This window comes from Melanerpes formicivorus, unplaced genomic scaffold (assembly GCF_026170545.1).
Source record: "Melanerpes formicivorus ecotype bairdi unplaced genomic scaffold, bMelFor1.0.p_v2 SCAF_5, whole genome shotgun sequence".
In the NCBI taxonomy this organism is placed as follows: Eukaryota; Metazoa; Chordata; class Aves; order Piciformes; family Picidae; genus Melanerpes; species Melanerpes formicivorus.
In genome coordinates, this window is record NW_027142357.1 from 13,579,129 (window position 1) to 13,598,816 (window position 19,688).

Here is a 19,688-nt window from a genome sequence, read left to right on the forward strand (position 1 = left end):
AGGGTAGAAAAGTATGACCTTAGCTTTATCTTAAAAAAAAAAAAAGAGTTTGCATAGAGAAACTTTTTTTTGTAGAACACAGGATAAATGGCATAAAAAAAATTAAAATATCTTACCTAAACCCAAAAGAGGTCTAAGAACCTGAGATTTAATCTCACTCAGTTTGCAATAAAACCTTCTCTCTGTAGAAGCCAACTCATGTAAACTGGCAATATATCCCATTACGTTTTTGTCTACTAAGACCAAACAGTTGTCACCACCAGCTATCACATTGCTTATGTACCCCATCTGAAAGATGAAAAAGAGAGAAGGAAAAACAGGAGCTTTAATATTTTTCTTATTTTTCAATTTAGAAATAGGGCAATGAAGGATACAGCATGTATTATTAACACTTACTGCTCCTACAGATCGTTTGTTATCTACAGGGACAATCCATTCAATAATGGCTTAATGCAAGAATGATAAAAGTTGTAACAAACATTTATAGTCAATGCTGTTCATTTTCCTGGTACTGACAGTGCATAAAAGACAATATTATAGACCATCTTTTAAGCTGAGTTACATAATCATTGCATGTTTAAGAGACAGTTCGTGCTTTGTGCTTTTATCAACAATATTGATATTAAGTGTATAAATATCATCAGCAATTCCTCCATTGATTAGAAAGTAAGAATAACGAGGGTTTAGTGTTATGACTGTGATGAAAAGATGTCAATTTATTGGTAAGAATAGTATTATAGTATCAGTAAACTGGATTAATACCAATAACTACACTAACACCACAAGTGGTATTAGTGTAGGTAATAATAGGCATTTCAGTCCCACAGCAGCTGGAAGCAAAATTCTTCTCTAGGGTCAGCAAAAGTGCCACGGATGCATTCTGTCTTCTCACTAATTCAGGCTCACACACAATACCATACAAGTAACTCAGTGTTTGAGCTCTACTTCTATTTACTTTGTGGTTAAATAGAGAATACCTTAGAAACACTGAGTTTTTTGTTCAACAAGCTACCCACAGGCCAATTCTGCTATGCAAGAGCCTACGAGTCAGCCTGCAAGAGAAGGGAGTGGCTAGCAAAAAAATCTTACAGAAGGAATGTAAGTAAGTGTGTATGTGCACATGAATGCACAGACTGTCTCAATCCCTGTCCTGCCTTAAAACCCCTCTCCAGCTCATATTCTGCTTAATCTAGAAAATCATAGAATCAATAAGGTTGGAAAAGACCTCAAAAAGATCATCAAGTCCAACTTGTCACCCCAAGACCTCATGACTACTAAACCATGGCACCAAGTGCCACATCCAATCCCCTCTTGAACACCTCCAGGGATGGTGACTACACCACCTCCCTGGGCAGCACATTCCAACAGCTAAGGACTCCCTGTGAAGAGCTTTCTCCTCACCTCGAGCCTAAACTTCCCCGGCACAGCTTGAAACTATGTCCCCTTGTTCTGGTGCTGGTTGCCTGGGAGAAGAGACGAACCCCTTCCTGGCTACAACCACCCTTCAGGTAGTTGTAGACAGCAATAAGGTCTCCCCTGAGCCTCCTCTTCTCCAGGCTAAACAACCCCAGCTCCCTCAGCCTCTCCTCGTAGGGCTTGTGCTCGAGGCCTTTCACCAGCCCCACTGCTCTTCTCTGGACACGTTCAAGTGTCTCAATGTCCTTCTTAAAGTGACAATGAGACCAGAAAAGCTGAGACAAAGAGCTACTTTCTACCCTCACCATTTCCTTTTTGTTACCTTAAACTCAGGTCAGCCTGAAATCATACAAACAACTTGGAAGAGAGCATGAAGACTGATGAAACAGCACAGTGTAAGGGGGCACTTCTGCAGCATGTAGATACAGAATGAAAAGCATTACATAGATTTGAAACACTTCCTTATCTCTCAATCAGAAAAAAAAAAGAACAATAACAAAAAAAACCCCACAACACCAATAAATAGGCAGGGAAGAGAACAATACTAATTAGACCTCCTCTCTGTCCTCCATAAGCTGTGCTCCTCATTTGACCACTAGGAACCAGTTGCTTGCCTTGACACCCTTACAACTAGTTGAACAACCAACACTATCTTTTTCCAAGAAGCATCAGTATGATTTGCATTAACTTATAGGAAGTATCACTTACCTTACTACAGGATACTAACAAAATTGGACTTTTAGTACAGCTATTTTCATACAAAGTATTTTCTGTTGTTGTCTCCTGGCCACTGTAATATAATCCAGGTTGGAAGTCATCTTCATCTGCTAAAAAGAGGGAATAATCTAGTCCTGCTGCTGTACTCCAAACACCATTACCACACACCTGCAATTCACAAGGAAGAAGCATTAGCAATCATCACTCAAAACCAGAAGGAGCACATATGCACATAGACAAAAAGTAGTATTGCAGTAACTGGTAATTTTTCCAACGTCAGCATCTCATAACAAATACATTCCTTGCATGCATACTGAAGATTGTCTCTCTTTCCAATGGCTGATTTTTTGCTTTTAAATTATTGAATTATATGTAATTTCTAAATGGGCATCAGGTGAGCTTGGAACACTATTGAGCCCTCTACATTTACTGGGAAAAATATAAATTTGGGAGACATTAATTTGCATAAGACTTAAGCAAGAAAACTCTGCATCTAGTTTTCCACTAAGACAAGCACTAGGAAACCTAGGAAAGGGTCTGGTCTAACCTAAAAAAGGTCATTTGACTATTCATTCAATGTGCTGAAAGCTCAAAGTTACCAGAAAACCTGCTACCAAACCAGCTCTGGAAGTACATAAACAACTATGATCATGATCTAGCAAAGCTGAAAAGGCTAGAAGCAATTTTTGAATAAAAACAGTTTTCCAAAGTATTGACAAGTTTCAGCACTGCAACATTGCTGTTTGAGAAATAATACATAAAGTAGAACTGAAATTTCCTAAGAAGATACAGCCAGTCACATTTCTGTTTTAGAACTTCAGTGTAGTCAAAAAACCACTGGATGTCTGTATAAAGGATTTCTTGGGTATATTTTCACAAGTTCATCTAAGGATCACATTCACAGTATAAGCCATAGAAATTACTCTGCATTCATATGAAAACCTGAAATGAAAGGCAAATGCAGATAACAGAAAGTACCTTTGCGAGGCGAGGGACTGTTGTTGGAGAGCTCAGGTGACCAAGCTGACCAGAGATATTACTGCCCCATGAATACACCTGTAAGAAACATCAGAATGGAAGTTTGTATGCCTGAGTACATACTGAATTGCAGCAGTCCAGCACATTGAGTGTAAAAACACAGACAAGCCAAGGTTATGATTCACATACAAAGAAGCTATTTCCTAGTTTCCACCATCTTCTTGTGTTCTCAAATTGTCTTCTCATGTTCAGAAATGGAATGCACCAAATCCGATCACGGAAATCTTTAAACCCATGTCAATAGCACATGCACAACTCCGGTGGAAATAGAATTAAAATTCCACACTACTTCCTGTTTGTGAGAGCAACTTGGAACAAAAATTTAGAAGCAGAAGATACAAAAGCCCAGAAAACACCAAACATGACAATTACCTCATAGATAAGCAATGAATGGCAAAAATCATTTGTACCTGGGATTTGGCAGTGAGTGCTAAGGAATGATGGCCTCCAGCAGAGAGATGAATCACTTCTTTACCATCTAAACTTTTCACGCATAGTGGCTGAAGCCTGTCAAACCCCAGAACCCAGAGGGGAGGAAAAAATAATCAGAAGTGTTCTTAACACAAAAATAAACTCCAAGTTGTTTTTTATCTTTTTCCCCAAAACAGAGAAAAACAAGCATACATGGAGTCCTTTGGCAATAAACCAACTTAGTCAAAAATGTCATGAAGGGCCAACGCTGATGCTGAACCTCACCCAACAGTGGACAAAGTCAACATCACAAAAAAAACCCTATTGATTGTAAGGGGGAAAGTTGTAACCAATTTATCTTCGGTAACAATACAGCATCACAAAGCATGTTACTTGAACAAATCGAGGTCACAACACTTAATAGAGCAAGTACACAATGCAAGGCAATTGCCTGAATTTGAGAAGGCTGAATGCTCAGAATTTCCTGGTAACCTCAAGGAAAAATAAAAAAATTACCAGAGAAATCTTACCTTGGCAGAACATCACCATGCCCTAGCTGTCCTTCTTTCCCCTTTCCCCAGCTCCACACTTCTGTTCTTAGAGAGGGTAAAAGAGCATCGGCCTCACCACTGTAGGTTGGAGTCAGAGCTACGGTCCTCATTTTTGCTCGTCCTACCTTCCTTAAGAGCCTAGGAGAAACTGAAAACAGGCCCTGATATATAAAAGTTGCTCATTATTTTAGGTAAATACATCACTTGGATTGTGTGTTACACAGTAACAGTACTATCTGAGACAACTGACCAATACTGATCAATGAGGTCTTAAGATTGAGAAAAAAGGCTGACAAGAACACTAATCCACAGAAATAACATGTGCCAAAAGATAACAGATTAACTGATTTTTACCAGCTATTAAAAGATAAGAGGCATACCAGACCTACATGATTATACTGAAGCAAATGAACCCAAACAAACTACACATTAAAAAAGTATGTTTTTAAAGAAAATATATCCTGCAAAGAAGTGGTGTTGGGTTGACAGTTGGACTTGATGATCTTAGAGGTTTTTTCTAACCTTAATGATTGTTATTCTATGACTTATGTTACTTAACAAAAAAAGAAACATTCCTAAATCCACCATGCTCTTGGTTTTCTTAGCATGCAGTATCTGCTAGCCTTCACTCCCTCCACTATTTTCAAATCCTAAGAGACAGTTTATAATTCATAACACCTTTGGTAGATTATTAGATTTGTACTCAACAAAGTTTTATTTTCAGTTAGTCATTGTAACTTTTCCAGTTGGTTTTCCCAACATCTTCTTTTACCTTGTGACAGCAAACCAGGCAGGGAAAGTCTTCGGCTCCCTCCTTCAGATTCCTCCTCTCTAATATCTACTAAACTGGAACTCTTCTTCCCCTGCATGGATTCCAGTCTGACCTGCTCTTCTCGACTGTCCCTCAGAGCTTCAGGCCCTGGGGAACCACCACCAGATTGAGATCCTGTTTCACTTGAAGGTGTGCCATAGAAGTTCATTACTTTCTTCAGAGACAATGCTCCAGCTTCGTATGTAGCAGCTACTCTCACACCAACTGCTGATGCACAAGAGGCCACCAAGCTGTTCAAGGCAGAGGTGCTGGTACCTGGAGGGCCAGGGATGCAAGCACTGATTTGTTCTTCTTGAGAAGGCTAAAACCAAAGAAAAATTGAAGACCATAATACAAGACAGCATATAACAGCAGGATGATGATGATGTATGCATTCACTCTTCAAAAAATGTGCTACACTGAACAGGACATTAAGAGGAAGTTTTTTATACTTAAGTGTACATCTGTTCCACACAATTGTTTAAGGTAGGATCAAGCACCTTTTCTATATGTACTATGCTTTCTGCTGCCCGTGTATTGTAGCTCATCCATAAGAGACTGTGGGTCTCTGTCTCTTTTAAATACAAAAACCACAATCTTTGCAAGCAAATATAAAAAAGATGTCATTTCAGGCTCATTACCAATTAATATTAATATTTAATTACCAACTAAAGTGCATCAGTGAGCATGCTGTATTTCACAGAATCAATCAGGTTGGAAGAGACCTCCAAGATCATCCAGTCCAACCTATCACCCAGCCCTATCCAATCAGCTAGACCATGGCACTAATTGTCTGATCCAGTCTTTTCTTGAAGATCTCCAGGGATGGCAACTCCAACACCACCCTGGGCAGCCCATTCCAATGGCAAATCACTCTCTCTGTGATGACCTTCTTCCTAATATCCAGCCTGAACCTCCCCTAGCACAACTTGAGACTATGTCTCCTCATTCTGTGGCTGGTTGCCTGGGAGAACAGACTGATCCCCACCTGGCTACAACCTCCTTTCAGGTAGTTGTAGACAGCAAAGAGGTCTCCCCTGAGCCTTCTCTTCTCCAGGCTAAACAACCCCAGCTCCCTCAGCCTCTCCTCATAGGGCTTGTGTTCCAGGCTCCTCACCAGTTTCATCGCCCTTCTCTGGACATGTTCCAGTACCTCAACATCTCTCTTGAATTGAGGGGCCCAGAGCTGGACGCAGTACTCAAGGTGTGGCCTGACCAGTGCCGAGTACAAGGGGAGAATAACCTCCCTTGTCCTGCTGGCCACACTATTCCCGATACAGGCCAGGATGCCATTGGCTCTCCTGGCCACCTAGGCACACTGCTGGCTCATGTTCAGATAAGTAAATTCTCTCTTTGATGTGTTTAAAGGAAAACAGTGACTCGTGTCTTATTTTGCAGGATTGATCTTAAAAGCAGCATGGGCTATGTGTCCCCCTACATTACTGTGCTGTCCATATAAAGTTTAGTTAGTAATCAAGTCACACTAGGGACAAAATGACTAAAGACAGTTACCAATACCAGCACATGGTTACCTCTAATAACTATCAATTTACACACCAAATAAACAATAATGCACAAGATGGCATTTGCCAAATAGTTTGAATCATTGAGTGACTGGATAGTTTGGTTTGGTTTTAATACTACATTTCCACCCCCCCACCTCCAGAGGCAGTAATCAAAAATAAACTATTTATTAGGTACTGCAACATTTAACTCCCAAAACCACTGTAAAAAAAAAAAAAAAAATTATTAAGATGTGTGCTCAGCACTTGGAATGACAAAAGACAGATATTCATTGTAAACTAGTCAGTAAGACAATATTTATATATGGACTGACAGGCTGCACTTCAAGATTTTGGATTCAGGTTTCAGCTGTATCTTCCTTCCAACACACCAAGTAAGATTTCTTCTTTTTTGAAGCATAAAATAGTATTTTGGCCAGCAGCTGGGAACAGCTCCTGAACCTTCATACCAAGCATTTTCTGATGCTTATTAATAAATTATTAATTTACTGTTCTACTATAGCACCAAACTATGGTGTTGAACATCACACAGTAATACTTAGGTATTTGTGCCATCCCTATAAGATGAACATTAAAAGCCTTTTGGTCAATGCTTTAAGGTAAAAGACAATACCCTTTACAATCTTTAATTGCAACCTAGAATTTTTAACTGATTGAGAAATTACATTTGTGAGGGAGTCCTCCCACGTACAGAAAAGGAAGTTTTACCTTAAAGGTAAATTAGACATGTACTAGCTTACTGCCCTACGCAAATGGAAAAACTATACAGTCATAAAATAGCTGGAGAGTGGGAAACTGGCTTACATGGTTCTGCTACTGTGTACCATGGAAAGTACAGACTACAGCACTGTGAGCACTGTGCTCACACTGAAGGCTCACCTTTGTACAAGGATGAGGGACAAAAAAAGCCTTTCCACTTAAAAGTCAAGAACCATCACAGAGAAGAAACATTTTGAAAATACAGGAATATCACAGCTATATTAACACAGTATTTCATTTGTAAGAAGAATAACATTGTCACAGACACCAAAGGAACTGTAGAAAATTAAGAGCTAATTACCAGGTACCAACCTGCTCAGGTTCTGTGCTGATGTTTTTCTCCAGGCTCTCATTTAACAAGTGGTCTGGTAGACCAACCACATACTCCTTCACTTCTTTTTTGTCTGGGAACAGAATATTTCCAGGACTAGAAATTCCACTGTCTTCCTGTCCATCATTGCTGGAAAGAGCACTTGCTCCATCAGATTCTAAAGCTACAAGTGTATGATCTTCCACAAGTGGTTTCTGAGAGTCTTCACTTTGGCTACCTGCTACACTTTTTCCTTCTAAGGTGTCCAGTGAGGGATAGAAGACACTGTTTTCTGTTTGTTTACCAGACAGTGCTACACCCAGTGGGCAACAGTGACTATCTGAAATGATTACATGATCTTCTTTGTCTGTCATGGTAATGAGGAGTTGACTGCAATGATTGCATCTCTCTGGGATAGGCTTCATTTCCTGTACTGGGAGACATTGTACCAGAGCCAGGCTGTGGTAGGCTCCACAAGCAATCTGGAGCACAACACGTCCTGCCAGGTGCTCTACCTTCTGTGGCTTTGTCACTGGGAAAGTTGTTGTTATGAGACCAAGCTGGCAGCCACTCCCCCAAGCCCATATCTCTCTGCTTAGAGATAGTGCCAGTGTGTGTTCCTCTCCACATGCTAGCTGCAAAATCCTTACTGATAACAGAGGACTGGTTTCAGAATCAGAAATACTGATAGGCTGTGGCTCTGGCACACATGGCTGATCAGCAACTGCACACTGACCAGCAGAATTGTTCCCCCACATATAAACGACACCACTTTCTGTCACGGCTCCATTGTGGAAGCTGCCAGCTGCCACTGTAATAACATGATGTCCAAGCAAAGTGTTTTCTAAGATAGGACTACTAGCACACAACTCTTCTGGTCCTGATCTCCAGGGCAGTTTTCCGAAACTGTAGACCTCTCCACCTGTGAGAGAATAACAAACACAAAATCAAAAAAAACAAAAACAAACAAGCAAGCACACAAAAAGCACACTAACCAAAACCCAAACCCTTAACATGAGTTTAACAAAGTAAAAAAGAAAAACAAAACCAAAACCACCAACATAAATTTGACAAGAGATTCAGACAAACATACCAATTTCTAGCTTGCTTCAGGGTCAGAAAAAGTGTACCTACTGACACATGAAAACTGCTGGTTGTTCTCTGCTATAAGTTCTATACCTCACTTGACCTTGCACATGCGTGCATTGGTGCGCTAACTACTGCTTTTCTGCTGAAAGTTCTACTATACTCCAGTTAAGTGTACTTATTGGTCCTTTCTATTTGAGGAACATACAATATATTAAGAGCATATATCCATGCCTGAAGAACATGCCAAAGTACAGAGCTCATCTTTGTGAGATCTAGTATCAAACTGTACTGTTTGCCACCCCACAGTAAAATACGATTGCCCTATCAGGTGGAAATCAGGAAGGTGGTATGGGATGTGTGTAAATGTATCTTGCTACTCTTCAAAATTTTATTACCTTCATCTCAAAGGATTGCAGCAATGGCAGTTCAAGTTAGTTAGATAATTTGAAATAAAAGTAGAAATCTGTAATTTTAAAATCTACATACGATTTGCCATTTTCCACTCTGTGAAAACAAATCCGTAAATAACAGCATTCATAGGTCACGAGCACACAAACAAAAAGCCCTTTTAATTATGAAAGAAACATGTTCTAGAACAGTGGAGTTCTGTAACAACTACAGTAAAGGTGCTTAGGGCAGGCTCACCAATAACCTGGACTCTTTCCTGAAAAATCTTCAGAGAACTTCCAGTTCAGTCTTTACGACTGTATGCCCACTGATCAGTACAAATAAGGACCATGCTATGAAAACATTTAAAGGGACTAGCTTTCAGAAATCCTTTTTATACACACTACCAAACTGCTCACAAACCAAGACTAGCTATGTGTTCTTCCAGAAGCAAACAGAAAACAAAGCTCTTACACATCAGTAGAACTGCCTCACTCTTTTTTTGAGTGAAAGACACCACAAGAAATGTCATTTTGAGTTAGCAGGGTTCAGATTACATTGCCATCTTTAAATAGGAAATCCAAAGCCATTGTTAAAGCAATTAAAAAAGTTATACACGCACAATTTCTATTCCAACACAATTTTAACTAAACTATAACTAATAAATAAATACTGACAAAGTTCAAAACCTAACTGTTTAGAACTTGTGAAGGAGGCATATAGAATGGAAAAAAAAAAACACCTGAAAGAAGAAAACTTGTCACTAACTTAAACTTATTATCTCAAATCTTAATTGTAAAGATGTTTATTACCTTCTGTTAGAAGTAACCCATGATGTATTCCAAGGGCTGCCTGTAATACAGTCTTTCCACTGAGGCCTGGAAGCCTTTCTGGAGTTACAGAACAAGAACCAGCCTTCCAAATGTAGACCAGGCCCCTCTCTTTGGCTCCTTCTGCCTCTTCTGAGCTACAGGAAGATTGTAAGAAATGCTGAATTAGCTAACTTGAAGTACTTCAGTAATGCATAGTTAGCTTTTCATATAAGTAGGAAAGGCTTAGTAGTTCAGGCATTAGTTTTAGGTTCAGGAAGTCAACGTATTTAATTTATAATTTAATCACCTTAATGTTATTTAAATGAAAAACAAGAATCTTCTATTTGAAATTGTTAGCTTTCCCTTTCGCTTGTGCTTTACTGTCTGAAAAGGAGCTGCTCTTGTCACTAGTAAACTTCAAGATACCTTAATTCACAACACATACAGCCTTCATATTATATACTGTATCTGTTGCTCACAGCAACACACAACTTTGTCATTGTGTGCTGGTATCATTGCATCAGTTCTACTCACATGTGAAAACTCTCTTCCTACCTCAACAGTGAGATTTCAAAAGCAAAAGGAACATTTCTGGTTTATTAAGTGTTATTAATGTTCTGTGTTGCTCAGCTTCCAGAAAACAAAATACAGGAAAATCAGCCTTATAATCATGTTTCTATCAGTAACACAGAACATCAAGTATGCTGGAATTACACATAAACATCTCAAACAACATTTGCTTTAAAAGTAATTAAGTCAAGGATGCACTTCGTGCAGATGTTGCTATGAACAGATTATTCCCATTCACAATGTCTTCAAAAACATTACACCTCTAAGAGCTCATCCTTCATATATATTAATTTTCACCTTGAGAGATAAAATGAGATTTTGTTTGGGTTTGGTTTTTTTTCTCTTTAAATTTTTAACAAGTTTCTCAGATTGAAATGAGCCAGTCATTTAAATCAATTGAACCAAGAACAAAAAAATATATCCTGAAACACAACAGAGGAATCTGGTGTTGAAGGAGTGACTGGAACTTCTTGATTTAATACTTCCACATAGTCTGGTTTGAATGCTCAGTCAGCAGCTTCTCCCATTCTGCAGAATTTTCTGCAGAACTTTAACAAGAAGCAGAGTTTTCACAATTTGCATAAGCATTTGATTTAAACTCAAAAGGTAATTTTAAACATCAGTATACACTGGCAGCATTTCAATTATATTAAGAGTTGTCTTTAAATTTATTTAAAAGTTTACAGAGAATTTTGTTACCTATCCTGCAATAACAAGTAGCTTTAGCTTCTTATTTGCCAACAGATATTTACTCCTCATACCAATCAGTTCTTGCAGCTTTACACAAATTTGTGAAATTAAGTACGTAAGGTAGCAAAGAACGCTTTGACAGAATGACAATGTTTGTCTCGAGGAAAGGGCACCAAAAAAAAGGAGATTAAAAAAAAATTAAAACAATAATAATATTTTTTTAAAATATCAAGTATATTCCAAAACCAAAGCAAACCCAGTCTGACGTGCTGCATTGTGGACAACTTATGCAAGTAGCACATTCATAAGCTGTAAGGCCTTATTTGTGCAGGCTACTGATTTTTTTAAATTAAATATTTTCCCACTGTGGTGCATAAGATGAACAACACCTTTGCACAATCTGCCCTTGAAACACTGAAAATCAGAAAAATGAAGAAATGGAATTATGTCTCTTAGTTCCTGTGCCCATTCCCAATCCCTACTATTCTTTTCTAATAATAAGGGAAGGGAAAAATAAATATTTAAAAAAAAAAATAAAAAAAACCCCACACAAACACCACCACAAGAATAGGGCAACAGTCAGGAACCCTTCTTAGAAAGCAGATAAGCAATTAAATCCAAACACACAACATATTAAAGCACAGAGTTCCTCTTGCATTTTAAATACATAGGACTTGTGTCTAGATTAGAAGTAAATTAAAAATAAACCAATCAAGTTATAGGCCAGAAAAAAAAGTCCAACATCACAGTTAGGACATTTATATAAAATCAAAATACAAATTTTATTTGGATAGGCAAAGAACACCAAAGACAACAACACAGTAATAGAGTTTTCATCAAAATATTGTGCATTATATTCAGTCCAAAGCCTGATATTTGGGCTTCTATCCACTTAAGCCTTCAGAGAACAGCGTAAAACAGATTTGGACATTCACATACCAGTATCACAGTATAGCCAAGGCTGGAAGAGACCTCGAGGATCATCAAGTCCAGCCTGTCACCACAGACCCATGACTAGACCATGGCACCAAGTGCCACGTCCAATCTCCTCTCAAACACCTCCAGGGATGGTGACTCAACCACCTCCCTGGGCAGAATGACTCTCTCGGTGAAGAACTTTCTCCTCACCTCGAGCCTAAACTTCCCCTGGCGCAGCTTGAGACTGTGTCCCCTTGTTCTGGTGCTGGTTGCCTGGGAGAAGAGACCAACCCCCACCTGGCTACAACCACCCTTCAGGTAGTTGTAGAGGGCAATGAGGTCACCCCTGAGCCTCCTCCTCTCCAGGCTAAACAATCCCAGCTCCCTCAGCCTCTCCTCATAGGGCTTGTGCTCAAGGCCTCTCACCAGCCTTGTTGCCCTTACTCTGGACAAGTTTCATTACAAGATTCATTACAAAACATTAATTTTTCCCTCTCATGAACATCTGACCTCTCAGGTATCTTAGCAAAAGAAACAAGGAGCAAGAGAGTAGTCCGTTGCAGAGCTACTGATCCAGAATCAAAATTCACAGGTGCAGGTAACAAGTTTCTAGCCTGAGGCTATTGCTCCACAAGTTACAATAATAGACTTAAAACTGCTGTTGTAACAAGTTGAATATTCCAAATATAATTGAAACTAAAGTTAAGTTGTTCCTCTTCTTCCCTTTAGCCTAAATTACATAAAAAGTATGCTGATATCACATAATCTTACAGGATGATCACGAGCAGGCTATTTTAGGAAGCCTCTCTGTGGCTTCACCTAGCTGCCCATTCTCACCTTCTTTCCTGGGCATCCATCTGTCAGTGGCAGCACTCCATCACCACCAAATCATTCTTCTTTCAAAAGGGATAATATTTTCACAAACTGTAAAACATAGAAAACAGCTATTTATCTACAAATAACATTACACCTTAAACAAACAAACAAATAAAAAGGGAGAAAAGCTCTAGATTTCATGGTAAATAAGCACTTCCACAACAATAAGATGGTTGAATTATTTAGTTCACTCACACTGAGTTGGCAAACAGACAGACTGAGTTGGCTAAACACACAGACTTGTCCTACCTACTCATCTCATCTGTAAGGACAGACTGAACAAAACCTAGTTCAAAGACAGACATTAACATCAATCTCTCTACGCAATTTCAGTATATCATTCATGGAACATCAAAACATCATCAAATTAAGATAGAATTCTATGCTCAAGCTCAATGTATAAACAGATTTGTATGAGAAGAAAACAGTTAAGAGTTGAATGCATAATCCTACTGCTGAATCAAAGCACATACTACTACTGGAAAGCAGAGTTCTGGTAAAGCCATTGGAGAAATGCATAAAACCAACTAAGAGCTCAGAACTTTTCTTCATGTTAGCAGAGTATCTATGAAGATATGGTAAGACCACAGAAGCCAAAGAGAGAAGAGTGGCTACACTATGCATTCATATTTTCAGATTTCAAATTTTCCCATTTCACCCTCACATTTCCATCTTAACGCAGATACCTTTGTGTTAGTTTTCTTGTAATGAAACAAACCTACAATTAAACTTAGCTTCTAATGTTTGGCTTTTTGATATTGTAATAATTGTAATTTTCCTTTATATTCAAACCTGTAACTTGCATACTCACTGGTAAACAGTAGTCATCAAGCTGATAAATAATTGAAATAACTAACATAAATTCCCATGCTTTCACTACATTGCTCTGAAGAATGAACTACCAAGCTGATCCTTATACACATGAACCACAACACATATCAAGTATTTCCAGTTTTCCATATACAAAACACTAAAATAGTGATTTGGGCTTCAGGGTTTGCAAAGAGCATATCACAAAAAAATAAAGAACCACAAAATACAAAATTAAATTAGCATTCTAGAATAGTACTGTGATAAGTCATATGCATCTTGCTCCAAAAATAATCAGAGCATTCTTTCCAGGAACAAAAAGTCACACTTTTCACCAGAAATATACTGCTTTCAAGACACTTTTTTCTCTCTTCACCAACCACTCACAACTGTAGAAGTGTTAAAGTTAACTTTTAAATATTAACAGAGGAAGTCTCACAAATACAAGGAAACAGTCATGCCATGTTTCAGGAACAGAGGTGTTGAAGGGAAAGGAACATGGAAGCACATTTTTGGAACTTCTAACTTTATGATGTGTCCTTGCTCAAAACAAGCACACTGGGAGCAATTTTTTAGCCTACTCAAAACCACCTAACTCCACAATTCATTTTTGGGATAACACTAACACTTCTCTGGAGGAACTCAAATAGATCAGTGAATCAGAGAGAGTCAACTTTGAAAGAATCACCTTTGACACAAAGTATTAGCAATTGTATCATTTACATCATATAGATACTTATTTAAGATTGGGCAACTGAAGTTTGAAATTCTTGGCTTTATAATTAATGGGGTTGGGGTTTTTTGAGAGGGTTGTGTTGGTTGTGGTTGCAGTTTTGGGTTTTATTTTGATGGGTGGGTGGGGTTTTTCTGTTTTGGTTTGTGTTTGGGTGGGGGGGAGGTTAAGGGCTCAGAGAATTTCTTCCATTTTCATGAGCTTCAACTGCACAAAAAACTTAGTGTAATTCTCATGGAAACTTATGATTGTACCAGTATGTTAAAGCCAGACACCTGATTACCTTTTTCACAAGATCTCCCTTCAAGGCCTGATTAGAAAATTATTTATGCAATTTTTAAGTAAGTAACCAGCACCACTGGTGAACTAAAAGTGAAGACAGCAGTGTATTAGAGATGATACAGTTTATTTATAGAAGTTCACCTTTAAGGTTGCATTAAGCATTTATGCATATAAAAAAAAATATGGTCAAACTACTTTCTTTCCACAAATGACTCACCTTTTAAGACATCTACAAATAATTTAAGATTACTGCAAGTTTTCACTCACTCCTAAGACAGAATCACAGAAACATTCAGGTTGGAAAAGACCCTCAGGGTCACCAAGTCCAAATGATAACCCTACTCTACAGAGTTCACCCCCTAAACCATATCCCCAACCACCACATCTGAATAACCTTTAAACACATCCAGGGTTGGTGACTGAACCACCTCCCTAGGCAGCCCATTCCAATGCCTGACCACTCTTTCTGTGAATTTTTTTTTCCTAATGTCCAGTCTAAACCTACCCAGTCATAGTTTGAGGCAGCCAGTCATGAGTGGTGTCCCCCAGAGATCAGTGCTGGGCCCAAACCTGTTCAATATCTTTACTGATGATCTGGATGAGGGGATTGAGTTTGCAGACAACATCAACTTGGGAGCAGGTGTTGATCTGTTAGAGGGTAGGAGGGCTCTCCAGAGGGACCTTGACAGGCTGGACAGATGGTCAGAGTCCAACATGACATCATTTAACAAGTCCAAGTGCCGGGTGCTGCACTTTGGTCATAACAACCCCATGCAGAGCTATAGGCTGGAGACAGAGTAGTTGGAGAGCAGCCAGGCAGAAAGGGACCTGGGGGTACTGGTTGACAGCCGGATGAACATGAGCCAGCAGCGTACCCTGGTGGCCAAGAAGGCCCATGGAATCCTGGCCTGCATCAGAAATGGTGTGGCCAGCAGGAGCAGGGAGGTCATTCTGCCCCTGTACTCAGAACTGGTCAGGCCACACCTTGAGTACTGTGTCCAGTTTTGGGCCCCTCAATTTAAGGATATTGAGACACTTGAACCTGTCCAGAGAAGGGAAATGAGACTGGTGAGAGGTCTTGAGCACAAGCCCTATGAGGAGAGGCTAAGGGAGCTGGGATTGTTTAGTCTGGAGGAGGCTCAGGGGATACCTTATTGCTCTCTACAACTACCTGAAAGGAGGTTGTAGACAGGTGGGAGGTTGGTCTCTATTTCCAGGCAATCAGCACCAGAACAAGAAGACACAATCTCAAGCTGCGCCAGGGGAAGTTTAGGCTCAAGGTGAGGAGAAAGTTCTTCGCAGAGAGAGTAAATGGCCATTGGAATGCCCAGGGAGGTGGTGGAGTCACTGTCCCTGGAGGTGTTCAAAAAGGGATTGGATGTGGCACTCGAAGCCATGGTTTAGTTATCATAGTATCAGTCAGGGTTGGAAGGGACCACAAGGATCATCTAGTTCCAACCCCCCTGCCATGGGCAGGGACACCTCACGCTAGATCAGGCTGGCCAGAGCCTCATCCAGCCTGGTCTTAAACACCTCCAGGGACAGGGCCTCAACCACCTCCCTGGACAACCCATTCCAGAGCTTCACCACTCTCATGGTGAAGAACTTCCTCCTCACTTCCAGTCTGAATCTCCCCACCTCCAGCTTCATTCCATTCCCCTTAGTCCTATCACTACCTGAGATCCTAAGAAGTCCCTCCCCAGTCTTCTTCTAGGCCCCAATTCAGACACTGGAAGGCCACAATTAGGTCACCTTGGAGCCTTCTCTTCTGCAGACTGAACAGCCCCAACTCCTTCAGTCTGTCCTCATAGCAGAGCAGCTCCAGCCCTCTGATCATCCTCGTGGCCCTTCTCTGGACACCTTCCAGCATCTCCATATCCTTCTTGTAATAGGGGCTCCAGAACTGGACGCAGTACTCCCGGTGGGGTCTCACAAGAGCTGATTAGAGGGGGAGGATCACCTCCCTTGACCTGCTGGCCACACTTCTCTTGATGCAGCCCAGGCTCTGATTTGCTTTCTGGGCTGCAAGTGCACACTGAAAGCTCAGGTTGAGCTTCTCATCCACCAGCGCCCACCACTCTCCTCAGGGCTGCTTTCCAGCCAGTCACTGCCCAGTGAGGTGTTAGGTGACAGGCTGAACTTGATCTCTGAGGTCTTTTCAAACCTTATTGACTCTACGAGGCCATTCTCTCTTGTTCTATCACTAATTTCTTGTGAGAAGAGACCAGCACCAGCCTCTCTACGAGGTCCTTTCAGGTAGTGGTAGAGAGCAATGAGGTCTCCCCTCCGCCTCCTTTTTCCCAAACTAAACAGCCTCAGCTTCTTCAGTTGTTCTTCCTAAGACTTATTCTTCAATACAACACAACTTTATTCCCATTTCACAGTTAATATAAAATACAAGTCATTTGGTCACAGCTACAAATTAAGTGATCAAAATGTTTCTTCCTTCCAATAGGAGTATGTAATTTTCATCACTGATTTTCACATATATGCAATATTATGTTGTAGCATTATATATATATGTTATTTCTTTTCTACCAACATTAACTCAATTGTTGTTAGATTTAATGTTCATAGAAGTGAGCAGCTAGGCACAATACACCATTCTTGGGGTACAGATCAGTATGATACCAGCACCTGAACTGCTCTGCCCATACATTTACTTCCTACACATTTTTCCTTCAACACTGCAAGAGTAAAAAAGTGTGAAATAGTGCCAAATTATGAAATGGATGTGTTACAGACAGATGGTCACTAGCATGACACTGATGTCATACTCTCCACTTGAGAGAGTGGAATGCTAATTCAAATTCTCCAAAAATCAAACGTTACCACACCAAAGTAATTGTTATAGCAAGAAATAAACATTACTTTCATTACTATGGGACTGTGTCCTTCACTGGACATTGACCATTCTTTAACAAAAATCATAGGTGTAAAGAATAATCATACACTCAGTGCTGAACAGGAACAACTATCATGCCCTTGACTTTCAGAAATACTAGAACTCCCATCAGCCTCATGTGCTTATTTACCTGCTACAGTTAACATACTACAAATATTTCTATGGCTTTCAGACTTGTTTGAACACATTCTCAGCCATGTACAAATATGTTTTCAATAAATTTGTTGCATCATATTTAGTGATAACTTACATTACCAACACTGCAAGATGGTACCCAAAATTATCTACTCAGGTTCTGAAGGAGGTTAACACCAAGCTTTCTAACTCCAGAGGACTGTCAGCATTAGTCCTGTCTACATATATATCATTTTTGACTGATAGCTGTGGTTCACATATAATGCATTACCAGTTCAAGAAACTCTTGTGTTTGGGTCAGCACTAAGTACAACCACATTGTGTTTGATTTGCTCAGAGCAAAGCAAAACTATTTGCTAATAAAAGACTGTAGCAATCCCTGCAAATGAGGGCTCAAAACTTTTAATGCCAGTTGCGGTGAATGAGGGATGGCAGCAAATAAGATATAAAGCAATCTGGAAAAACACAATAAATAAAGGGGCTAGGATCAGCTAAAAGAACACTGCTGGAAAACTATTTACTATAGCACATAATTTAAAATTTACCAAAATTATAAGAGACTCAAAAAAATTCTCCATGTCCATTCCTCCTCCTATTTTGAAATTATGTGTTCTTAAATTAGTACACATTGAGGTGCTTCCCTTCTGAAAACAGTTACCTCTACAAAAACCCAAAGATGGTTTTAAGTGCAGTTAGTTTTCACAAGTTGCTACACTATGACAGCACTGATGAATTACCAATCATCTACAACAACTCTAGGTGCCTCCCCAAAATATTTTTGTGCTGAGAACTCAGTGCGAGTGCCAGCATTCTACGTCATCTGTACACAACACCGCACCTACACCAGACTACCACTCAGTAAGCTCTGAAAGTTCAAACGGCAACCAAGTCATGCAGAGCGAAGTCTCTGAAACGAACGTGGAGGAACATAAAGGTCATACTATTTAAAGTTCAGGTAGCCTCTTCCCATCTAAAGGCAGGAGCCCTTTAGAAACCTACAAAAGTACATCTCAGCATCTCTGCTCTACCAGACTACAGAAAGAGTTGTACAGTCAGTCACCGCGGTTCTCTAGCCTCTCCCCAGCTTCTCAAGCAGAGTCCTCAGCCGCGAAGGGCCTGTTCCCTTAAGACCAGTGCAGCACTCCACGTCCACTCCTAAATCTAAGGCGTGGAGGCCGCAGGGATCGTGGAGGGCGCAGGGATCGCGGCGGGCCGGCCCATGACCTGGCCAGCCAGGTTCCCGCCGCACCAATGCGCTCCCCGCTTCCCTTCGGGAGAGGTTAGCCTTTCCCCTCGCTGCTCCTTAGCGCCCCCCAAACTTTCCCCACCTGTTGCCAGCTGTACGTGCAGCGCAGTTCCCAGGGGAGAGGCCTGGGGGGCGATGCCTCAAGCAGGGCCGCGCAGCGAGGAGCCGGTGGTCGGAGGCCGCTGACGGGACGAGGGTTCGCGTCAGTGCCTTCGCGCAGCGAGGAGCCCCCTTCCCGCCACCCCCGCGCGGCCTGACCCAGGCTCCGCTCCTCCTGAGGTAAGGAGCGCGCGGCCCCTCCGCGTCTCACCGCCACCCCCGCCCTCGCGCCGCGGCCGTCTCACCCGGCACCGCCCTCGCTCCGGCCGCCGGCCTTGCCACTGGCTCCCGCGGCGCGAATCAGCTGATTCACGCGGCGCGTGGGGCAGGGCCTCGACCGCACAGGGGGCGGGGCCCGGCGTCGGCCCGCGTGAGTGCGCGAGGTGGAGCGGGGAGGGGCGGAAAGAGAGGAGACCAGCCAGGGGCGGGTTCCGGCGCCAGCGGCCCCGAGAGAAGACTCGCCCGGCTTGACCCCGGAGTGCCTGGCCTCCTCCCGGCTTTGTGGTCCCTGTCGGTAACGTAAAAGACTGCTGTTCGTAGCCCGTTTAGAGCAGTAAAGAGGAGTACGGCGAAGTTGGTTGCGCAATCCACCGTGACCAG

General features: G+C 41.1%; 1 protein-coding gene across 4 annotated transcripts in view; it reads right to left on the reverse strand.

Annotated features, from left to right (window-relative positions):
- Positions 1-19,402, reverse strand: part of ALS2 (alsin Rho guanine nucleotide exchange factor ALS2) — a 42,419-nt gene extending 23,017 nt beyond the window's left edge. The window contains exons 1-10 of one of the 4 annotated variants that reach the window (XM_068138297.1): positions 19,334-19,402; positions 12,840-12,926; positions 9,825-9,974; positions 7,539-8,458; positions 4,906-5,266; positions 4,113-4,281; positions 3,582-3,678; positions 3,112-3,189; positions 2,125-2,301; positions 117-288 (exon numbers count right to left, since the gene is read on the reverse strand). In XM_068138297.1, coding sequence (XP_067994398.1) covers positions 117-288; positions 2,125-2,301; positions 3,112-3,189; positions 3,582-3,678; positions 4,113-4,281; positions 4,906-5,266; positions 7,539-8,458; positions 9,825-9,974; positions 12,840-12,855 — 2,140 coding nt within the window. In that variant the 5' untranslated portion in view covers positions 12,856-12,926; positions 19,334-19,402. Of the gene's footprint in view, positions 1-116; positions 289-2,124; positions 2,302-3,111; positions 3,190-3,581; positions 3,679-4,112; positions 4,282-4,905; positions 5,267-7,538; positions 8,459-9,824; positions 9,980-12,839; positions 12,927-19,071; positions 19,313-19,333 lie in introns of those variants that run through there. The other 3 variants (XM_068138296.1, XM_068138295.1, XM_068138298.1) reach the window with 3 other exon arrangements.
- Between the last annotated feature and the right edge of the window lie 286 nt (positions 19,403-19,688).